General features: G+C 38.8%; 1 protein-coding gene across 1 annotated transcript; it reads left to right on the top strand.

Moving 5' to 3' along the window:
* Positions 1 to 13,173: 13,173 nt before the first annotated feature.
* On the top strand, positions 13,174 to 14,759 carry HBG (hemoglobin subunit gamma). The gene is made up of 3 exons (XM_037996365.2): positions 13,174 to 13,327; positions 13,451 to 13,673; positions 14,543 to 14,759. The coding sequence occupies exons 1-3, from the start codon at positions 13,236 to 13,238 to the stop codon at positions 14,669 to 14,671; spliced, it is 444 nt and encodes a 147-aa protein (XP_037852293.1). The 5' UTR covers positions 13,174 to 13,235; the 3' UTR covers positions 14,672 to 14,759.
* The last annotated feature ends 3,915 nt before the right edge of the window (positions 14,760 to 18,674 follow it).

Consider the following 18,674-nt stretch of genomic DNA (forward strand, 5'->3'; position numbering starts at 1 on the left):
TATATACACACAGCCCATATATATACCATATATATACACACTATATATATACACCACAGTTTCTATACCACATATATATACATATACACACCATGTATATATATGTGTATATATATATACACACACACCCCACACATATATATGCCACATATATACACAGTTTCTTTATCCACTAATTGATTGATGGGCATTTGGGTTGGTTCCACATTTTAGCAATTGCACATTGTGCTGCTGTAAACGTGTGTGCAAGTATTTTTTTCATATAACAACTTATTTTCCTCTGTGTAGATACCCAGTAGTGGGATTGCTGGATCAAATGGTAGATCTACTTTCAGTTCTTTAAGGAATCTCTGCACTGTTTTCCATAGTGGTTGTACTAGTTTACATTCCCATCAGCAGTATAGAAGTGTTCTCTGTTCTCCACATCCACGCTAGCATCAATTTAAAAAAATTTTTTTATTATGACCATGCTTACAGGTGTTAGGTGGTATTGCATTGTGGTTTTGATTTGCATTTCCCTGATCATTAGTCACGTTGAGAATTTTTTCATATGTTTGTTGGTCGTTTGTATATCTTTTTCTGAGAATTGTCTATTCATGTCCTTAAGCCTACTTTTTAAATGGGATTGTTTGTTATTTTCTTGATAATTTATTTATGTTCATTTTAGAGCCTGGATATTATTCTTTTGTCAGACGTATAGATTGTGAAGATTTTCTCCCACTCTGTGGGTTGTCTGTTTATTCTGCAGACTCTTCCTTTTGCCATGCAAAAGCTCTTTAGTTTAATTTAGTCCCAGATATTTATCCTTGTTTTTATGTATTTGCTTTTGTGTTCTTGGTCATGAAATCTTTGCCTAAGCCAATATGTAAAAGGATTTTTCTGATGTTATCTTCTAGAATTTTTAGAGTTTCCGGGCTTAGATTTAAGTTCTTGATCCATCTTGAGTTGATTTTTATATAAGGTGAGAGACGAAGATCCAGTTTCATTCTCCTAGCTATGTAGCTTGCTAGCTATCCCCGCACCATTTGTTGAATAGGGTGCCCTTTCCCCACTTTATGTTTTTGTTTGCTTTGTCAAAGATCAGTTGGTGGTAAGTATTTGAGTTTATTTCTGGGTTCTCTATTCTGTTCCATTGGTCTATGTGCCTATTTGTATACCAGCATCATGCTGTTTTGGTGACTATGACCTTATTGTATAGTTTGAAATGAGGTAATGTAACGCCTTCAGATTTGTTCTTTTTGTTTAGTCTTGCTTTGTTTATGTGGGCTCTTTTTTGGTTCCGTAAGAATTTTAGGATTGTTTTTTCTAGTTTTGTGAAGAATAATGGTGGTATTTTGATGGGAATTGCAATGAATTTGTAGGTTGCTTTCGGCATTATGGTCATTTTCACAACATTGATTCTACCTGTCTATGAGAATGCCATTTGTTTGGGTCTTATATGATTACTTTCAGCAGTGTTTTGTAGTTTTCCTTGTAGATGTCTGTCACTTCATTGGTTAGGTATACGTTCCTAAGTTTGTTTGTTTGTTTGTTTGTTTATTTATTTATTTATTTATTTATTTGCAGCTATTGTAAAAGGGGTTGCATTCTTGATTTTATTCTCAGCTTGGTCATTACTGGTATGTAAGAGAGCAACTGATTGGTGTACATTAATTTGTATCCAAAAACTTTGCTGAATTATTTTATCAGTTCTAGGAGGTTTTGGAAGAGTCTTTAGAGTTTTCTAGATACACAATCATATCACAAGCAAACAGTGACAGTTTGACTTCCTCTTTAACAGTCTGGATGCACTTTGTTTCTTTCTCTTGACTGATTGTTCTTCCAGTAATATGTTAAAGTGTGTGGTGTAATATATGCTACACCACACAGTAATATGTTAAAGTATGTTAAAATATGTGGTGAGAGTGGGCATCCTTGTCTCATTCCAGTTCTCAGAGGGAATGCTTTTAACTTTTTCCCATTCAATAAAATGTTGGTTTTGTGTTTACCACAGATGACTGTTATTACATTGAGGTATGTCCTTTGTAAACCAATTTTACTGAGAGTTTTAGTCATAAAGGGATGTTGAATTTTGCTGAATGCAGTTTCTTTGGCTATTGAGATAGTCATGTGATTTTTGTCTCCAATTTTGTTTTTGTTGTGTATCACATTTATTGACTTGCATATGTTAAACCATTCCTGCATCCCTTGTATGAAACACACTTGATCCTGGGTTTTGATATGTTGTCGGATGCTTTTAGCTAGTATTTTGTCAAGGATGTTAGCAGCTATGATCATCAGGGATATTGGTCTGCAGTGTTTTGTTGTTGTTGTTGTTTTTGGTTATGTTATTTCCCAGTTTTGGTATTAAGGTGATACTGGCTTCATAGAATGATTTAGGGAGGATTCTCTCTTTCTCTATCTTGTAGAATAGTGTCAATAGAATTGGTATCAATTCTTCTTTGAATGTCTGGTAGAATTCAGCTGTGAATCTCTCTGGTCCTGGACTTTTTTGTTGTTGGTAACTTTTTATTATCATTTCAATCTTGCTGCTTATTACTGGTCTGTTCAGGGTATCTAATTCTTCCTGATTTAAGCTAGAGTGCTGTATCTTTCCAGGAATTCATCCATCTCCTTTAGGTTTTCTAGTTTATGCAGGTAAAGTTGTTCATAGTAGCCTTGAATAATCTTTTGTATTTCTGTGGTATCAGTAGTAGTATCTCCCGTTTCATTTTTAATTGAGCTTATTTGGACTTTTCTTTTTTCTTTTTTTTTTTTTGTTTTTTGTTTTTTGTTTTTCTGAAAAAGTTCTTATTCCTTTACTTTCTTTCTTTTTTTTTTTTAAATTTATTTATTAAACTTTAAGTTGTAGGGTACATGTGCACAACGTGCAGGTTTGTTACATATGTATACTTGTGCCATGTTGGTGTGCTGCACCCATCAACTCGTCAGCACCCATCAACTCGTCATTTACATCAGGTATAACTCCCAATGCAATCCCTCCCCCCTCCCCCCTCCCCCCTCCCCATGATAGGCCCCGGTGTGTGATGCTCCCCTTCCCGAGTCCAAGTGATCTCATTGTTCAGTTCCCACCTATGAGTGAGAACATGCGGTGTTTGGTTTTCTGTTCTTGTGATAGTTTGCTAAGAATGATGGTTTCCAGCTGCATCCATGTCCCTACAAAGGACACAAACTCATCCTTTTTGATGGCTGCATAGTATTCCATGGTGTATATGTGCCACATTTTCTTAATCCAATCTGTCACTGATGGACATTTGGGTTGATTCCAAGTCTTTGCTATTGTGAATAGTGCTGCAATAAACATACGTGTGCATGTGTCTTTATAGCAGCATAATTTATAATCCTTTGGGTATATACCCAGTAATGGGATGGCTGGGTCAAATGGTACATCTAGTTCTAGATCCTTGAGGAATCGCCATACTGTTTTCCATAATGGTTGAACTAGTTTACAATCCCACCAACAGTGTAAAAGTGTTCCTATTTCTCCACATCCTCTCCAGCACCTGTTGTTTCCTGACTTTTGAATGATCGCCATTCTAACTGGTGTGAGATGGTATCTCATTGTGGTTTTGATTTGCATTTCTCTGATGGCCAGTGATGATGAGCATTTTTTCATGTGTCTGTTGGCTGTATGAATGTCTTCTTTTGAGAAATGTCTGTTCATATCCTTTGCCCACTTTTTGATGGGGTTGTTTGTTTTTTTCTCATAAATTTGTTTGAGTTCTTTGTAGGTTCTGGATATTAGCCCTTTGTCAGATGAGTAGATTGCAAAAATTTTCTCCCATTCTGTAGGTTGCCTGTTCACTCTGATGGTAGTTTCTTTTGCTGTGCAGAAGCTCTTTAGTTTAATGAGATCCCATTTGTCAATTTTGGCTTTTGCTGCCATTGCTTTTGGTGTTTTAGACATGAAGTCTTTGCCCATGCCTATGTCCTGAATGGTACTACCTAGGTTTTCCTCTAGGGTTTTTATAGTATTAGGTCTAACATTTAAGTCTCTAATCCATCTTGAATTAATTTTCGTATAAGGAGTAAGGAAAGGATCCAGTTTCAGCTTTCTACTTATGGCTAGCCAATTTTCCCAGCACCATTTATTAAATAGGGAATCCTTTCCCCATTTCTTGTTTCTCTCAGGTTTGTCAAAGATCAGATGGCTGTAGATGTGTGGTATTATTTCTGAGGACTCTTGACTTTTCTTTTCTTGGATAATCTTGCTAATGGTCTATCAGATTTATTTATCTTTTCAAAGAACCAGCTTTTTATTGAATGCAGCTTTTGTATTTTTTTGTAGTTGTTTTAATTTCATTTAGTTCTCCTCTTATCTTGGTTATTCCCTTTCTTTTGCTGGGTTTTGGTTCTGTTTGTTTTTTGTTTTTCTAGTTCCTTGAGGTGTGACCTTATATTATCTGCTTGTGCTCTTTCAGACTCTGACATTGACATTTAGGGCTATGAACTTTCCTTTTAGCACCACCTTTGCTGTATCCTAGAGGTTTTGATAGGTTGTGTCACTATTGTTGGTCAGTTCAAATAATTGTGTTATTATTATACTTTAAGTCCTGGGATACATGTGCAGAATATGCAGGTTTGTTACATAGCTATAGACATGCCGTGGTGGTTTGCTGCACCCATCAACCTGTCATCTACTTTAGTTATTTCTTTTAATGCTGTCCCTCTTCTAGTCCCCCACCCCCTGACAGGCCCTGGCATGTGATATTCCCCTCCCTGTGTCCATGTGTTCTCACTGTTCAACTCCCACTTATGAGTGAGAACATGAGGTGTTTGGTTTTTCTGTTCCTGTGTTAGTTTGCTCAGAATGATGGTCTCCAGCTTCATCCATGTCCCTGCAAAGACATGAACTCATCCTTTTTTATGGCTGTATAGTATTCTGTGGTGTATAATGTCCCACATTTTCTTATCCATTCTATCATTGCTGACCATTTGGGTTGGTTCCAAGTATTTGCTATTGTGAATAGTGCTGCAATAAACATACATGTGCATGTGTCTTTATAGTAGAATGATTTATAATTCTTTGGATATATACCCAATAATGGGATTGCTGGGTCAAACAGTATTTCTGGTTCTAGATCCTTGAGGAATCATCACACTGTCTTCCACAATGTTTGAACTAATTTACACACCCATCAACAGTGTAAAAGTGTTCCTATTCCTCCACATCCTCTACAGCACCTGTTGTTTCCTGACTTTTTAATGATTGCCATTCTAACTGGCATGAGATGGTATCTCATTGTGGTTTTGATTTGCTTTTCTCTAATGACCAGTGATGATGAGTTTTTTTTCATGTGTTTGTTGGCCACATAAATGACTTCTTTAGAGAAGCATCTGTTCATATCCTTTGTCCACTTTTTGATGGGGTTGTTAGTTTTTTTCTTGTAAATTTGTTGAAGTTCTTTGTAGATTTTGGATATTGGCCCTTGGTCAAATGGATAGATTGCAAAAATTTTCTCCCATTCTGTAGGTTGCCTGTTCACTCTGATAATAGTTTCTTTTGCTGTACAGAAGCTCTTTAGTTTAGTTAGATCCTATATGTCAATTTTGGCCTTTGTTGTCATTGCTTTTGATGTTTTAGTCATGAAGTATTTGCCCATGCCTATGTCCTGAATGGTATTGCCTAAGTTTTCTTCTAGGGTTTTTATGGTTTTAGGTCTCACATTTAAGTCTTTAATCCACCTTGAGTTAATTTTTGTATAAGGCGTAAGGAAGGGGTCCAGTTTCAGTTTTCTGCATATTGCTAGCCAGTTTTTCTAACACCATTTATTAAATAGGAAATTCTTTCCCCATTGCTTGTTTTTGTGATGTTTGTCAAAGATCAGATGGTTGTAGATGTGTGGCATTATTTCTGAGGCTTCTGTTCTGTTCTGTTGGTCTAAATATCTGTTTTAGTACCAGTACCATGCTGTTTTTTTTTTTTTTTTTTTACTGTAGGTAGCATCATGCCTCCAGCTTTGTTCTTTTTGTTTAGGATTATATTGGCTAGATGAGCTCTTTTTTGATTAGATACGAAATTTAAAGCAGTTTTTTATAATTCTTTGAAAAAAGTCAGTGGTAGCTTGATGGGGATAGCATTGAATCTATAAATTACTTTGGGCAGTATGGTCATTTTAATGATATTGATTCTTCCTATCTATGAGCATGGAATATTTTTCCATTTGTTTGTGTCCTTTCTTATTTCCTTGAGCAGTGGTTTGTAGTTGTCCTTGAAGAGGTTCTTCACATCCCTTATAAGTTGTATTTCTAGGTATTTTATTCACTTTGCAGCAATTGTGAATGGGAGTTCACTCATGATTTGCCTCTCTCTTTGTCTATTGTTGGCATATAGGAATGCTTGTGATTTTTGCACATTGATTTTGTGTCTTGAGAATTTGCTGAAGCTATTTGTCAGCTTAATATTTTGGGCTGAGACGACGGGGTCTTCTAAGTATGCAATCATGTCATCTGCAAACAGAGACAAGTTAACTTTCTCTCTTCCTATTTGAATACCTTTATTTCTTTCTCTTGTCTGATTGCCCTGGCCAGAAATTCCAATACTGTGTTGAGTAGGAGTGGAGAGAGGGAATCCTTGTCTTATGCTTGTTTTCAAAGCAAATAATTTTTAAATTTCCATCTTGATTTCGTTGTTGACCCAATGATCATTCAGGAGCAGGTTATTTAATTTCGGGGTGTTTGCATGGTTTTGAAGGTTCCTTTTGTAGTTGATTTCCAACTTTATTCTACTGTGGTCTGAGAGAATGCTTGGTATAATTTCAATTTTTAAAAATGTATTGAGGCTTGTTTTGTGGCATACCATATGGCCTGCCTTGGAGAAAGTTCCATGTGCTGATGAATATAATGTATATTCTGCAGTTGTTGGGTAGAATGTCCTGTAAATATCTGTTAAGTCCTTTTGTTCCAGGATATAGTTTAAATTCATTGTTTCTTTGTACACTTTCTGTCTTGATGACCTGCCTAGTGCAGTCAGTGGAGTATTGAAGTCCCCACTATTACTGTGTTGCTGTCTATTTCATTTCTTAGGTCTAGCAGTAATTGTTCTATAAATTTGAGTTCTCCAGTATTAGATGCATATATAGTAAGAACTGTAATATTCTCCCATTAGACAAGGCCTTTTATCATTACATCATGTCCCTGTTTATCTTTTTTAACTGCTGTTTCTTTAAAGTTTGTTTTGTCTGACACAAGAATAGCTGCTCCTGCTCATTTTTGGTGTCCATTTGTGTGGAATGTCATTTTCCACCCCTTTACCTTAAGTTTATGTGAGTCCTTATGTGTTAGGTGAGTCTCTTGAAGATGGCAGATAATTGGTTGGTGAATTCTTATTCATTCTGCAATTCTGTATATTTTAAGTGGAGCATTTAGTCTACATTCAACATCAGTATTGAGGTGTGAGGTACTATTCCATTCTTCATGCTATTTGTTGCCTATATACCTTTTTAATCTGTATTTTTGTTGTATATGTCTTATGGGGTTTATGCTTTAAAGAGGTTCTGTTTTGATGTGCTTCCAGGGTTTGTTTCGAGATTTAGAACTCCTTTTATCAGTTCTTGTAGTGTTGGCTTGGTAGTGACGAATTTTCTCAGCATTTGTTTTTCTGAAAAACATTGTATATTTTCTTCATTTATGAAGCTTAGTTTCACTGAATACAAAATTCTTGGCTGACAATTGTTTCGTTTAAGAAGGCTGAAGATAGGGCCCTATTCACTTCTAGCTTATATGGTTTCTGCTGAGAAATCTGCTGTTAATCTGATAGATTTTCTTTCACAGGTTTCCTGGTACTTTTGGCTCACAGCTCTTAAGATTCTCTTTGTCTTTAGTTAACTTTAGATATTCTGATGACAATGTACCTAGGCAATGATCTGTTTGCGATGAATTTCCCAGGTGTTTATTGAGCTTCTTGTATTTGGATGTCTAGGTCTCTAGCAAGGCGGGGGACGTTTTCCTTGATTATTTCCCCGAATAAGTTTTCCAAACTTTTAGATTTCTCTTCTTTCTCAGGAATGCTGATTAGTCTTAGGTTTGATTGTTTAACATAATCCCAGATTTCTTGGAGGCTTTGATCATATTTTCTTATTCTTTTTTCTTTGTCTTTGTTGGACTGGATTAATTTAAAAACCTTGTCTTCAAGCTCTGAATTTCTTCTGCTTGCTTGATTCTATTGCTGAGACTTTCTAGAGCATTTTGCATTTCTATAAGTGCATCCATTCATCCATTGTTTCCTGAAGTTTTGATTGTTTTTTATTTATGCTATCTCTTTCACTGAAGATTTCTCCCCTTATTTCTTGAAGCATATTTTTTATTTTTTTAAAATTGGACTTCACCTTCCTTTGATGCCTCCTTGATTAGCTTAATAACTGACCTTCTGAATTATTTTTCAGGTAAATCAGGGATTTCTTCTTGGTTTGTATGCATTGTTGGTGAGCTAGTGTGATTTTTTGGGGGGTGTTAAAGAACCTTGTTTTTCATATTACCAGAGTTAGCTTTCTGGTTCCTTCTCATTTGGGTAGGCTCTGTCAGAGGAAAAGTCTAGGCCTCAAGGCTGTTGTTCAGATTCTTTTGTCCCATGAGGTGTTCCCTTGATGTAGCACAGTCCCCCTTTTTCTAGTGATGTGGCTTCCTGAGAGCCAAACTGTAGTGATTGTTATCTCTCTTCTGGATGTAGCCACCCATCAGGTCTACCCGACTCCGGGCTGATACTGGAGTTTGTCTGCACAGAGTCTTGTGACATGAACCATCTATGGGTCTCTCAGCCATAGATACAACCACCTGCTCCAATGGAGGTGGTAGAGGATGAAATAGACTCTGTGAGGGTCCTTACTTTTGGTTGTTCAATGCACTATTTTTGTGCTGGTTGGCCTCCTGCCAGGGGGTGGCACTTTCTAGAGAGCATCAGTAGAGGCAGTCAGGTGGTGGTGGTTGGGGGGACGGGGGTGCCCTAGAACTCCCCAAAATATATGCCCTTTGTCTTCAGCTACCAGGGTGAATAAGGAAAGACCATCAGGTGGGGGCAGGACTAGTCGTGTCTGAGCTCAGAGTCTCCTTGGGCAGGTCTTTCTGTGGTTACTGTGGGGGATGGGGGTGTAGTTTCCTGGTCAATGGATTTATGCTCCTAGGACGATTATGGCTGCCTCTGCTGTGTCATGCAGGTCGTCAGGAAAGTGGGAGAAAGCAAGCAGTCACATGACTCAACCAGCTCCCAAGCAACCCAAAAAGTTGGTCTCACTTCCAGTGTGCACCCTCCCCGGCAATAGCACCAGTGAGTCTGTTTCCATGCAGTCAGTGAGCAAGGCTGAGAACTTGCCCCAGGCTACCAGCTGTGAAAGCAAGTAGGGCTGTCCTACTTCCCTGCCTGTGGAGTCTGCACACCAAATTCATGTCCCCCACCAACCCCTCACTGCCCAGCCCCGAGTTCTGGCCAGGTGGAGATTTCCTTTTTCCTGTCATCTTTTCCCAGTTCCTCTGGCAGCCCTCCCAAAGGACCCCTGTGAGGCAAGGCAGAAATGGCTTCCTAAGGGGCCCAGAAAGCCCACAGGGCTTTTCCTGCTGCTTCCTCTACCCATGTATTTTGCTTGGTCCTCTAAATTGACTCAGCTCCAGGTAAGGTCAGAATCTTCTCCTGTGGTCTAGACCTTCAAGTTCCCCAGTGAGGATGTGTGTTTGGGAGTGGATGGTCCCCCATTCCCACTTCCACAGTTTGGGCACTCACAATATTTGGGGTGTTTCCCAGGTCTTGCAGGAGCAATCTGCTTCTTTCGGAGGATCTGTGGGTTCTCTCAACTTTCCTGATTTTTTTCTGCATGTGGTTCTGCAACAAAAGTTCATGATGTGAGACTTCACATGCTGCTCTGTGCGTCCGAGTGGGAGCTGCAATCTAGTTCTTCTGCCTCTCATCTGTCATTATCCTCTAATTTGTCAGTAATATGCATTTTTAATCAATCTCTCTTTTTTCTCTCTCTTTCTTGTCCCCCAAAACTATACTGCCCTTTGAATTCAAGGAGTCAAGGATGGTGATGTTGGGGGGTGGGCAGTGGATACACTCTTTACCCGTTAGGGAGCTATATCTAGATTTAAATATTGCCAATTCAATATAACTTAATTGAAAGCAAATTCATAATGGATACACACACACACACATCTGCATGACAAGATTTTTAATAGTTGTAAGAATAACTAATTGTTGTCCGCAGGCAATAAGGGCTTTTTAAGCAAAACAGTTGTGATAAACAGGTCATGCTTAGAATAGTAATCCAGCCAATTGTACGGATTGCTTAGAGACTATGTCATTACCAGAGTTAAAATTCTATAATGCTTTCTCACTCCCTACCACTGAAGGCAAGTTTTTGTCATTAGGTTTATGCTTCCCTGAAAAAATACCACCTGCTATTCTCCACTTTACTATTTACATACCAACGGCACTGGTTCTTTATCTATCTCTCTGGCACAGCAGGAGTTTGTTTTCTTCTGCTTCAGAGCTTTAAATTTACTATTTCAGCTTCTAAACTTTATTTGGCAATGCCTTCCCACGGCAGATTCCTTCTTGTCATTTTGCCTCTGTTGGAATACTTTCTCCTTAATTTTCTTTTTAGTAGATAATATCTGAAATTATTTTGCTGTTTAACTTATTAATTTTATGTGTGTTCTACCTAGATTATAATCTTCAGAGGAAAACTTTATTCTCTGACTTATTTAACTTAAATGCCCAGTACTTTAAAAATTATGACATTTATTAAACAGATATTTGTTGAACAAATGTTTGAAAATACATGGGAATGAATGCTTGAAAACACTTGAAATTGCTGGTATAAAGAAACAGTTTTATCAGTGAGGATTTAATCAATGTCAGAAGCAATGATATAGGAAAAATTGAGGAATAAGACAGTTATGGACAAGGAGAAATCAATAAACTCTTAAAAGATATTGCCTCAAAAGCATAAGAGGAAATAAGGGTTTATATGTGACTTTTAGATCACTGCCTTGGTTTCTGGATAAAGGGGGAAGTTGTTTGAAAACAGGAGGGATCCTAGATATTCCTTAGTCTGAGGAGGAGCAATTAAAATTCACTTGTTTAGAGGCTAGGAGCAGTGGCTCACGCCTGTAATCCCACCACTTTGGGAGGCCAAGGCAGGCAGTTCACCTGAGGTCAAGAGTTCAAGACCAACCTGGCCAACATGGTGAAACCCCGTCTCTACAAAAACACAAAAATTAGCTGGGCATGATGGTAAGTGCCTGTAATCCCAGCTACTCGAGAGGCTGAGGCAGGAGAATTGCTTGAACCTGGAAGGCGGGAGTTGCAGTGAGCTGAGATCACACCACTGCACTCCAGCCTGGATGACAGAACAAGACTCCATCTCAAAAACAAAAACAAAAACAACAACAACAACAACAAAAACAGATTCAAAAGATTCACTTGTTTAAGCCTTAGTGGGCTTAGACACCAGTCTCTGAGACATTCTTCAAGGTCAGGCTCTACAAATGGAACCCAACCAGATTCCCAGATATGGTCAAAGATCTATACACACCCATCTACTCATCTCACAGATCCCCTATCTTAAAGAGACCCTAATTTGGATTCACCTCAGTCTCTGTAATCTGTACCTGCATACCAATAAAAATCTTTCTCACCCACCCTTAGATTGAGAGAAGTCACTTATTATTATGTGAATAACTGGAAGATACTGATATGTTGACAAATCTTTTTCTTTCCTTTTTTATTCAACTTTTATTTTAACTTCCAAAGAACAAGTGCAATATGTGCAGCTTTGCTGCATGGGTCAACATGTATCTTTCTGGTCTTTTAGCCATCTCACACTTTGAGCAGATATAAGCTTTACACAAGATTATGAAGGCTGAAAGGATTCCACCAATATTATTATAATTAGTATTAATCTGATAGGTTAGGGGAGGTAGACCTCCCCTCCAATAAAACAGATTTCCAGAGTTTCTGACATCATAATCTACCAAGGTCATGGATCACTTTCAGAGAAAAAACAAAAGCGAAACCAAACCCACCAAGAAACAAAAATCCAAAAGAAAAAAATAAAAGAAAAAACACCATGAATACTTCCTGCCATGTTCAGTGGCCAATATGTCAGAAATAGCACTGAGTTACAGATAAAGATGTCTAAACTAAAGTGACATCCCAACAGTCACAGTGTGTGGCCTATTAGTCAATTAAAGCAGTCCCTGCCTCTTTAGAGTTGTTTTCCATGCAAATACATGTCTTATGTCTTAGAATAAGATTCCCTGAGAACTGAACCTAGCATTTATACAAGATAATTAATTCTAAGCCATAGTATCTGCCAAAGAACATTCTACCATCATCTTTACTGAACACAGAAGAGCTACACCAAAACCCTGGGTCATCAGCCAGCACACACACTTATCCAGTGATAAATACACATCATCGGGTGCCTACATACATACCTGAATATGAAAAAAAAAAAAATACCTTTGCTGAGATGAAACACACGTGATTTATTTCAAATAGGTACAGAGAAGTAGATACTGAAGGATTAAGTCTTATATTATATTACATAACATTAATCTATTCCCACACTGAAACCGTTGCTTTATATGATTTTTTTTAACTACACTAATGAGAACTTAAGAGATAATGGCCTAAAACCACAGAGAGTATTTTCAAAGATAAGTATAGCACTTCTTCTTTGGAAACCAATGCTTACTAAATGAGACTAAGACTTGTCCCATCAAAAATCCTGGACCTATGCCTAAAACACATGTCACAATCCCCGAACTTTTCAAAAATTGGTACATGCTATAACTTTAATCTCCAGGCCTCACTGGAGCTTGAGACAAGAAGGTAAAAAAGGCTGACAAAAGAAGTCCTGGTATCTTCTATGGTGGGAGAAGGAAACTAGCTAAAGGGAAGAATAAATTAGAGAAAAATTGGAATGATTGAATTGGAACAAGGCAAAGGCTATAAAAAAATTAAGCAGCAGTATCCTCTTGGGGGCCCCTTCCCCACACTATCTCAATGCAAATATCTGTCTGAAACGGTCCCTGGCTAAACTCCACCCATGGGTTGGCCAGTCTTGCCTTGACCAATAGCCTTGACAAGGCAACCTTGACCAATAGTCTTAGAGTATCAGGTGAGGCCAGGGGCCGGCGGCTGGCTAGGGATGAAGAATAAAAGGAAGCACCCTCCAGCAGTTCCACACACTCGCTTCTGGAACGGCTGAGATTATCAATAAGCTCCTAGTCCAGACGCCATGGGTCATTTGACAGAGGAGGACAAGGCTACTATCACAAGCCTGTGGGGCAAGGTGAATGTGGAAGATGCTGGAGGAGAAACCCTGGGAAGGTAGGCTCTGGTGACCAGGACAAGGAAGGGAAGGAAGGACCCTGTGCCTGGCAAAAGTCCAGGCCGCTTCTCAGGATTTGTGGCACTTTCTGACTGTTAAACTGCTCTTGTTCAATCTCACAGGCTCCTGGTTGTCTACCCATGGACCCAGAGGTTCTTTGACAGCTTTGGCAACCTGTCCTCTGCCTCTGCCATCATGGGCAACCCCAAGGTCAAGGCACACGGCAAGAAGGTGCTGACTTCCTTGGGAGATGCCATAAAGAACCTGGATGATCTCAAGGGCACCTTTGCCCAGCTGAGTGAGCTGCACTGTGACAAGCTGCATGTGGATCCTGAGAACTTCAGGGTGAGTCCAGGAGTTTCAGCAGTTTCAGAGTTCAGTCTCAAGGCAACTTAGACAACTGAGTATTGATCTGAGGACAGCCGAATCTACCTGCTGGGTGTGAGCTATTTGAAGGTACTGGGGTTGGGAGTGAAGAAACTGCAGAGGACTAACTGGGCTGAGACCCAATGGTAATGTTTTAGGGCCTAAGGAGTGCCTCTAAAAATCTAGACGGACAATTTTGACTTTGACAAAACAGAGGTGGAAATGAGGAAAATGACTTTTCTTTATTAGATTCCGGTAGAAAGAACTTTCATCTTTCCCTCATTTTTGTTATTTGTTTTAAAACATCTATCTGGAGGCAGGACAAGTATGGTCATTCAAAAGATGCAGGCAGAAGGCATATATTGGCCCAGTCAAAGTGGGGAACTCTGGTGACCAAACAGGGTCTGAGGCTATTCCTATATCAGCTGGACACATACAAAATGCCGCTATCACTTCATTACAAACTTATATCCTCTAATTCCAGATGGGGGCAAAGTGTGTCCAGGGGTGAGGATCAATTGAAACATTTGGGCTAGAGTAGATTTTGAAAGCCAGGTGTGTGTGTGTGTGTGTGCGCGCGCGCGCGTGTGTTTCTTTTAACGTTTTCAGCCTACAACATACAGGGTTTGTGGTGGCAAGAAGACAGCAAGTTTTAAATTTCGGCCAGTGACTAGTGCTGCAAGGGGTACAACTACCTGCATTTAATGGGAAGGCAAAATCTCAGGCTTTGAGGGAAGTTAACATAGGCTTGATTCTGGGTGGAAGCTGGGTGTGTAGTTTCTGGAGGCCAGGCTGGAGCTCTCAGCTCACTATGGGTTCATTTTTGTTGTCTCCTTTCATCTCAACAGCTCCTGGGAAATGTGCTGGTGACTGTTTTGGCAATCCATTTCGGCAAAGAATTCACCCCTGAAGTGCAGGCTTCCTGGCAGAAGATGGTGACTGGAGTGGCCAGTGCCCTGTCCTCCAGATACCACTGAGCCCCCTGCCCACAATGCAGAGCTTTCAAGGATAGGCTTTATTCTGCAAGCAATAAAAATAATAAATCTATTCTGCTAAGAGATCACACATGATTTTCTTCAGCTCTTTTTTTACATCTTTTAAAATATATGAGCCACAAAGGGTTTATACTGAGGGATGTGTGTATGTGTATTTCTGCATGGCTATGTGTGTTTGTGGCGTGTGCATGCCCCCCATTTATTTTTACATGAGATGTGAATTTTGATGAGCAAATAAAAGAACAAAGCAGTAAAGACACTGATATATGGGAGTTCTGCAAGTTGGGGGTAAATTGTGCAGAAGAAAGCTGGTAAGAAGAAAGACCTCTATAGGACAGACTCCTCAGAAACAGATGGTTTGGAAGAGATGGGGAAAGTTTCAGTGAAGACCTGTGTGTTGGATTGCAGCAGAGTAGTAAGGATGGTTCTTAATGAAGGGAAAGTGTTCCAAGCTTTCGGAGGTCAAGGTTTAGTCAGGTGTAGCATTTATTTTGTTAGGGGGAATATTATTTCTAATGGCACCTAGCTTTTCATAGCCCTTGTGGATGCCTAAGAAAGTGAGATTAATCCCATGTCCTCAAGTGTGCAGATTGGTCACAGCATTTCCAGGAAGAGACCTCACTGTAAGCTTCTGGGGGATGTGAGGACTTAGGTGTAAGAAATGAATCAGCAGAGGCTCACAAGTCAGCATGAGCATGTTGTGTCTGAGCAACAGACCAGCACTGTGAGATCAAAAGTAGTGGGAAGAATTTGTACAAGATTAATTGGAAGGCTTACGCAATGGAATTTGTGTATAGTTGGATGTTAGTGCATCTGTATAAGTAAGAGTTTAATGTGATGGTGTTATGGACCTAATGTTTGTCTCCTCACAATTTACATGCTGAATCCCCAACTCCCAACTGACGTTATTTGTAGGGGAGCCTTTTGAAAAGTAGCTAGGTTTAGATGAGCTCATAAGAGCAGATCCCCATCATAAAATTTTTTTCCTTATCAGAAGCAGAGAGACAAGTCATTTCTCTTTCCTCCCAGTGAGGACACAGTGAGAAGTCAGCCATCTGCAATCCAGGAAGAGAACCCTGACCACAAATCAGCCTTCAGAAACGTGAGAAAAAATTCTGTTGTTGAAGCCATCCAGTCTTTGGTATTTTGTTATAGCACCTTGCACTGAGTAAGGCAGATGAAGAAGGAGAAAAAAATAAGCTTAGGGTTTGAGTGGACTAGGGACCTTGTTTATCTCAGGTTTACAAATCTCCCTGGTCCCCTAAGTTTCAGTATAAAATACTTACTCTACTACTCTCATCTGTAAGACCCAAATAATAAGCCTGTGCCCTTCTCTCTAATTTTGATTTCTCTTATTTTTACTTCAACATGCTCTACTCTAGCCTTGCAATGTCTTTACATACAGTGAAATGTCAAGTTCTTTATTCTTTTTTTTTTTTCTTTCTTTCTTTTTTTCTCCTCAGCCTCAGAATTTGGCACATGCCCTTCCTTCTTTCAGGAACTTCTTTCTCCAAAAGTCTCTGCCTGGCTCCATCATATCATAAAGGACCCACTTCAAATGCAGTCACTACCATTTCACAATATGCACTTTTTTTTTTTTTTTTAAAGTCATAGCAAGTTTCTTAAGCGAGTAAAGAAATAAAAGAATGACTATTGTATAGGCAGAGCACCCCCGAGGGCTGCTAGTTGTTCATTTTTATGGTTATTTCTTGATGATATGTTAAACAAGTTTTGGATTATTTATGCCTTCTTTTTTTAGGCCATATAGGGTAACTTCCTGACATTGCCATGTCATTTGTTTTTATTTTTTTCTTTTGATTTAATTTAATTTTACCTTAAATTCCAGGGTACATGTGCAGGATATGCAGGTTTGTTTTATAGGTAAATGTGTGCCATGGTTTTAATGTTTTTTTTTTTTTTTTTTTTTTTTTTCTTGTAAAGTTGTTTAAGTTTCTTATTTACTCTGGATGTTAGGCCTTTGTCAGAAGAATAGATTGCAAACATTTTTCCATGTTCTGTAGATTGTCTTTCGCTCTGATGGTAGTTTCTTTTTCTGTGAAGGAGCTCTTTAGTTTAATTAGATTCCGTTAGTCAATTTTTGGTTTTGCTGCAATTGCTTTTCATGTTTTCATCATGAAATCTTTGCCTGTGCCTATATCATGAATGGTATTGCCTTGATTTTTTTCCAGGCTTTTTAGAGTTTGGGGTTTTTCATTTAAGTCTCAAATCCATCTGGATTTAATTTTTGGATAAGGTATAAGGAAGGGGTCCAGTTTCATTTTTCAGCATATGGCTAGCTTGTTCTGCCCATCATTTATTAAATTGAAAATCCTTTCCCCATTGCTTGCTTTTGTCAGGTTTCTCAAAGACCAGATGGCTGTAGATACAATATGCAGTTTCTTCAAGTCATATAATACCACCTGAAATCTCTTATTCATTCATTTATTTCAGTATGTAAGCTGGTCTCCTCTACTCACTATAGTGAGGGCACCATTAGACAAAAGAATCTGTCTGTCTAGTTCATGTAAGATTCTCAGAATTAAGAAAAATGGATGGCATATGAAACTTAATGGATGACATATGGAACCTAATATGTACTTGTTGAATTAATACATAAAATGCAACAGGAAGAAGTTGACAAGTGCAATGATGACCTGGTATTGATGATATAAGAGTCTATAGATCACACTAGAAGCAACAATCATGGAAAACAACTGGAAACGGGGAACAGCCACAAACATGAAAGAATCAATACTTCCAGGAAGGTGATCGCAGGTTACTTTTCTTGGAGCAGATGAGAGAAAAGTGGAAGTTCGCAGTAACTGTTGAATTCCTGGTTGGCTGATGAAAAGATGGGGCAACTGTTCACCGATATGCAGGGTTTTAGATGTATGTACCTAAGGATATGAGGTATGGCAATGAACAGATATTCTGTTGGGAATTAGTTTTAAGGCCATTAAAGGACATGACCTGAAGTGTCCTCTCAGGCCAGTCCCCACAACTCAATATAAACGTGTTTCCTGCATATAGTCAAGGTTGCCACTTATTTTTCTTCATATCATCGATCTCTGCTCTTAAAGATAATCTTATTGGTTTTGCCTCAAACTCTGTTTGTCACTACAAACTCTCCTCATGTTCCTAAGTAAAACAGATAACTGCCTCTCAACTATATCCAGTAGACTAAACTCCTGTGTCTCCAATATCAGAAATTCAACTTTAATATATTGGATTGAACTCTTTGAAATTTAGAGTCTCCTTGAAGTACACATGAGGATGATCTCCTAAACTTTATTTCTTGTAAGGATTTATTTCAGGGGGAACACACAAACTAGCATCCCGAACCTCTAAGTATGAGGGCAATAAGCCTTAAGAATATAAAATAAAGCATTATTCTCTCTGCCGGCGGAAGCGTGCCCTGTCTATTCCTGAAATTGCTTGTTTGAGACGCATGAGACGTGCAGCACCTGAGACACGTGCAGCAGTCTGTGGAATATTGGCAGTGAAGAATGTCTCTGCCTGATTAGATATAAAGACAAGTTAAACACATTACAGCATTACAGCATTAGACTGTAGATCAAGCCTGTGCCAGACACAAATGACCTAATGCCCAGCACGGGCCATGAAAACTTCTTCTATCCTCTTGATTGAACAGAGCAACACCCTTCTACCCCAACACTATTAGATGCTCTGGCATAATTTTGCAGATATGTGGAATTTGACATGGACTATTGTTGAGTGATTCAGAGGAAATCTCCTTTGCTCAGATAAGTACACTGACTACAAAACGGATTTTAAAAACATGGTAATAAAACCCAGTTTTCCCCTTACTTCCCTAGTTTGTTTCTTATTCTGCTTTCTTCCAAATGGATGCTTAATAGAGGTGTTTATTTCTATTCTGTTCTAAAAAGTGATGAAATTGGCTGGGCGCTGTGGCTCACGCCTATAATTCCAGCACTTTGGGAGGCCAAGGCGGGTGGATCACAAG

This window comes from Chlorocebus sabaeus, chromosome 1, assembly GCF_047675955.1.
Source record: "Chlorocebus sabaeus isolate Y175 chromosome 1, mChlSab1.0.hap1, whole genome shotgun sequence".
NCBI classification, from domain to species: domain Eukaryota; kingdom Metazoa; phylum Chordata; class Mammalia; order Primates; family Cercopithecidae; genus Chlorocebus; species Chlorocebus sabaeus.

Coding starts and splice junctions, on each gene's coding strand:
- HBG (XM_037996365.2), top strand. CDS start 13,236: ATGGGTCATTTGACAGAGGAGGACAAGGCTACTATCACAAGCCTGTGG. Junction 13,328..13,450: donor GGAGGAGAAACCCTGGGAAG/GTAGGCTCTGGT, acceptor TCAATCTCACAG/GCTCCTGGTTGTCTACCCAT. Junction 13,674..14,542: donor TGGATCCTGAGAACTTCAGG/GTGAGTCCAGGA, acceptor TCATCTCAACAG/CTCCTGGGAAATGTGCTGGT.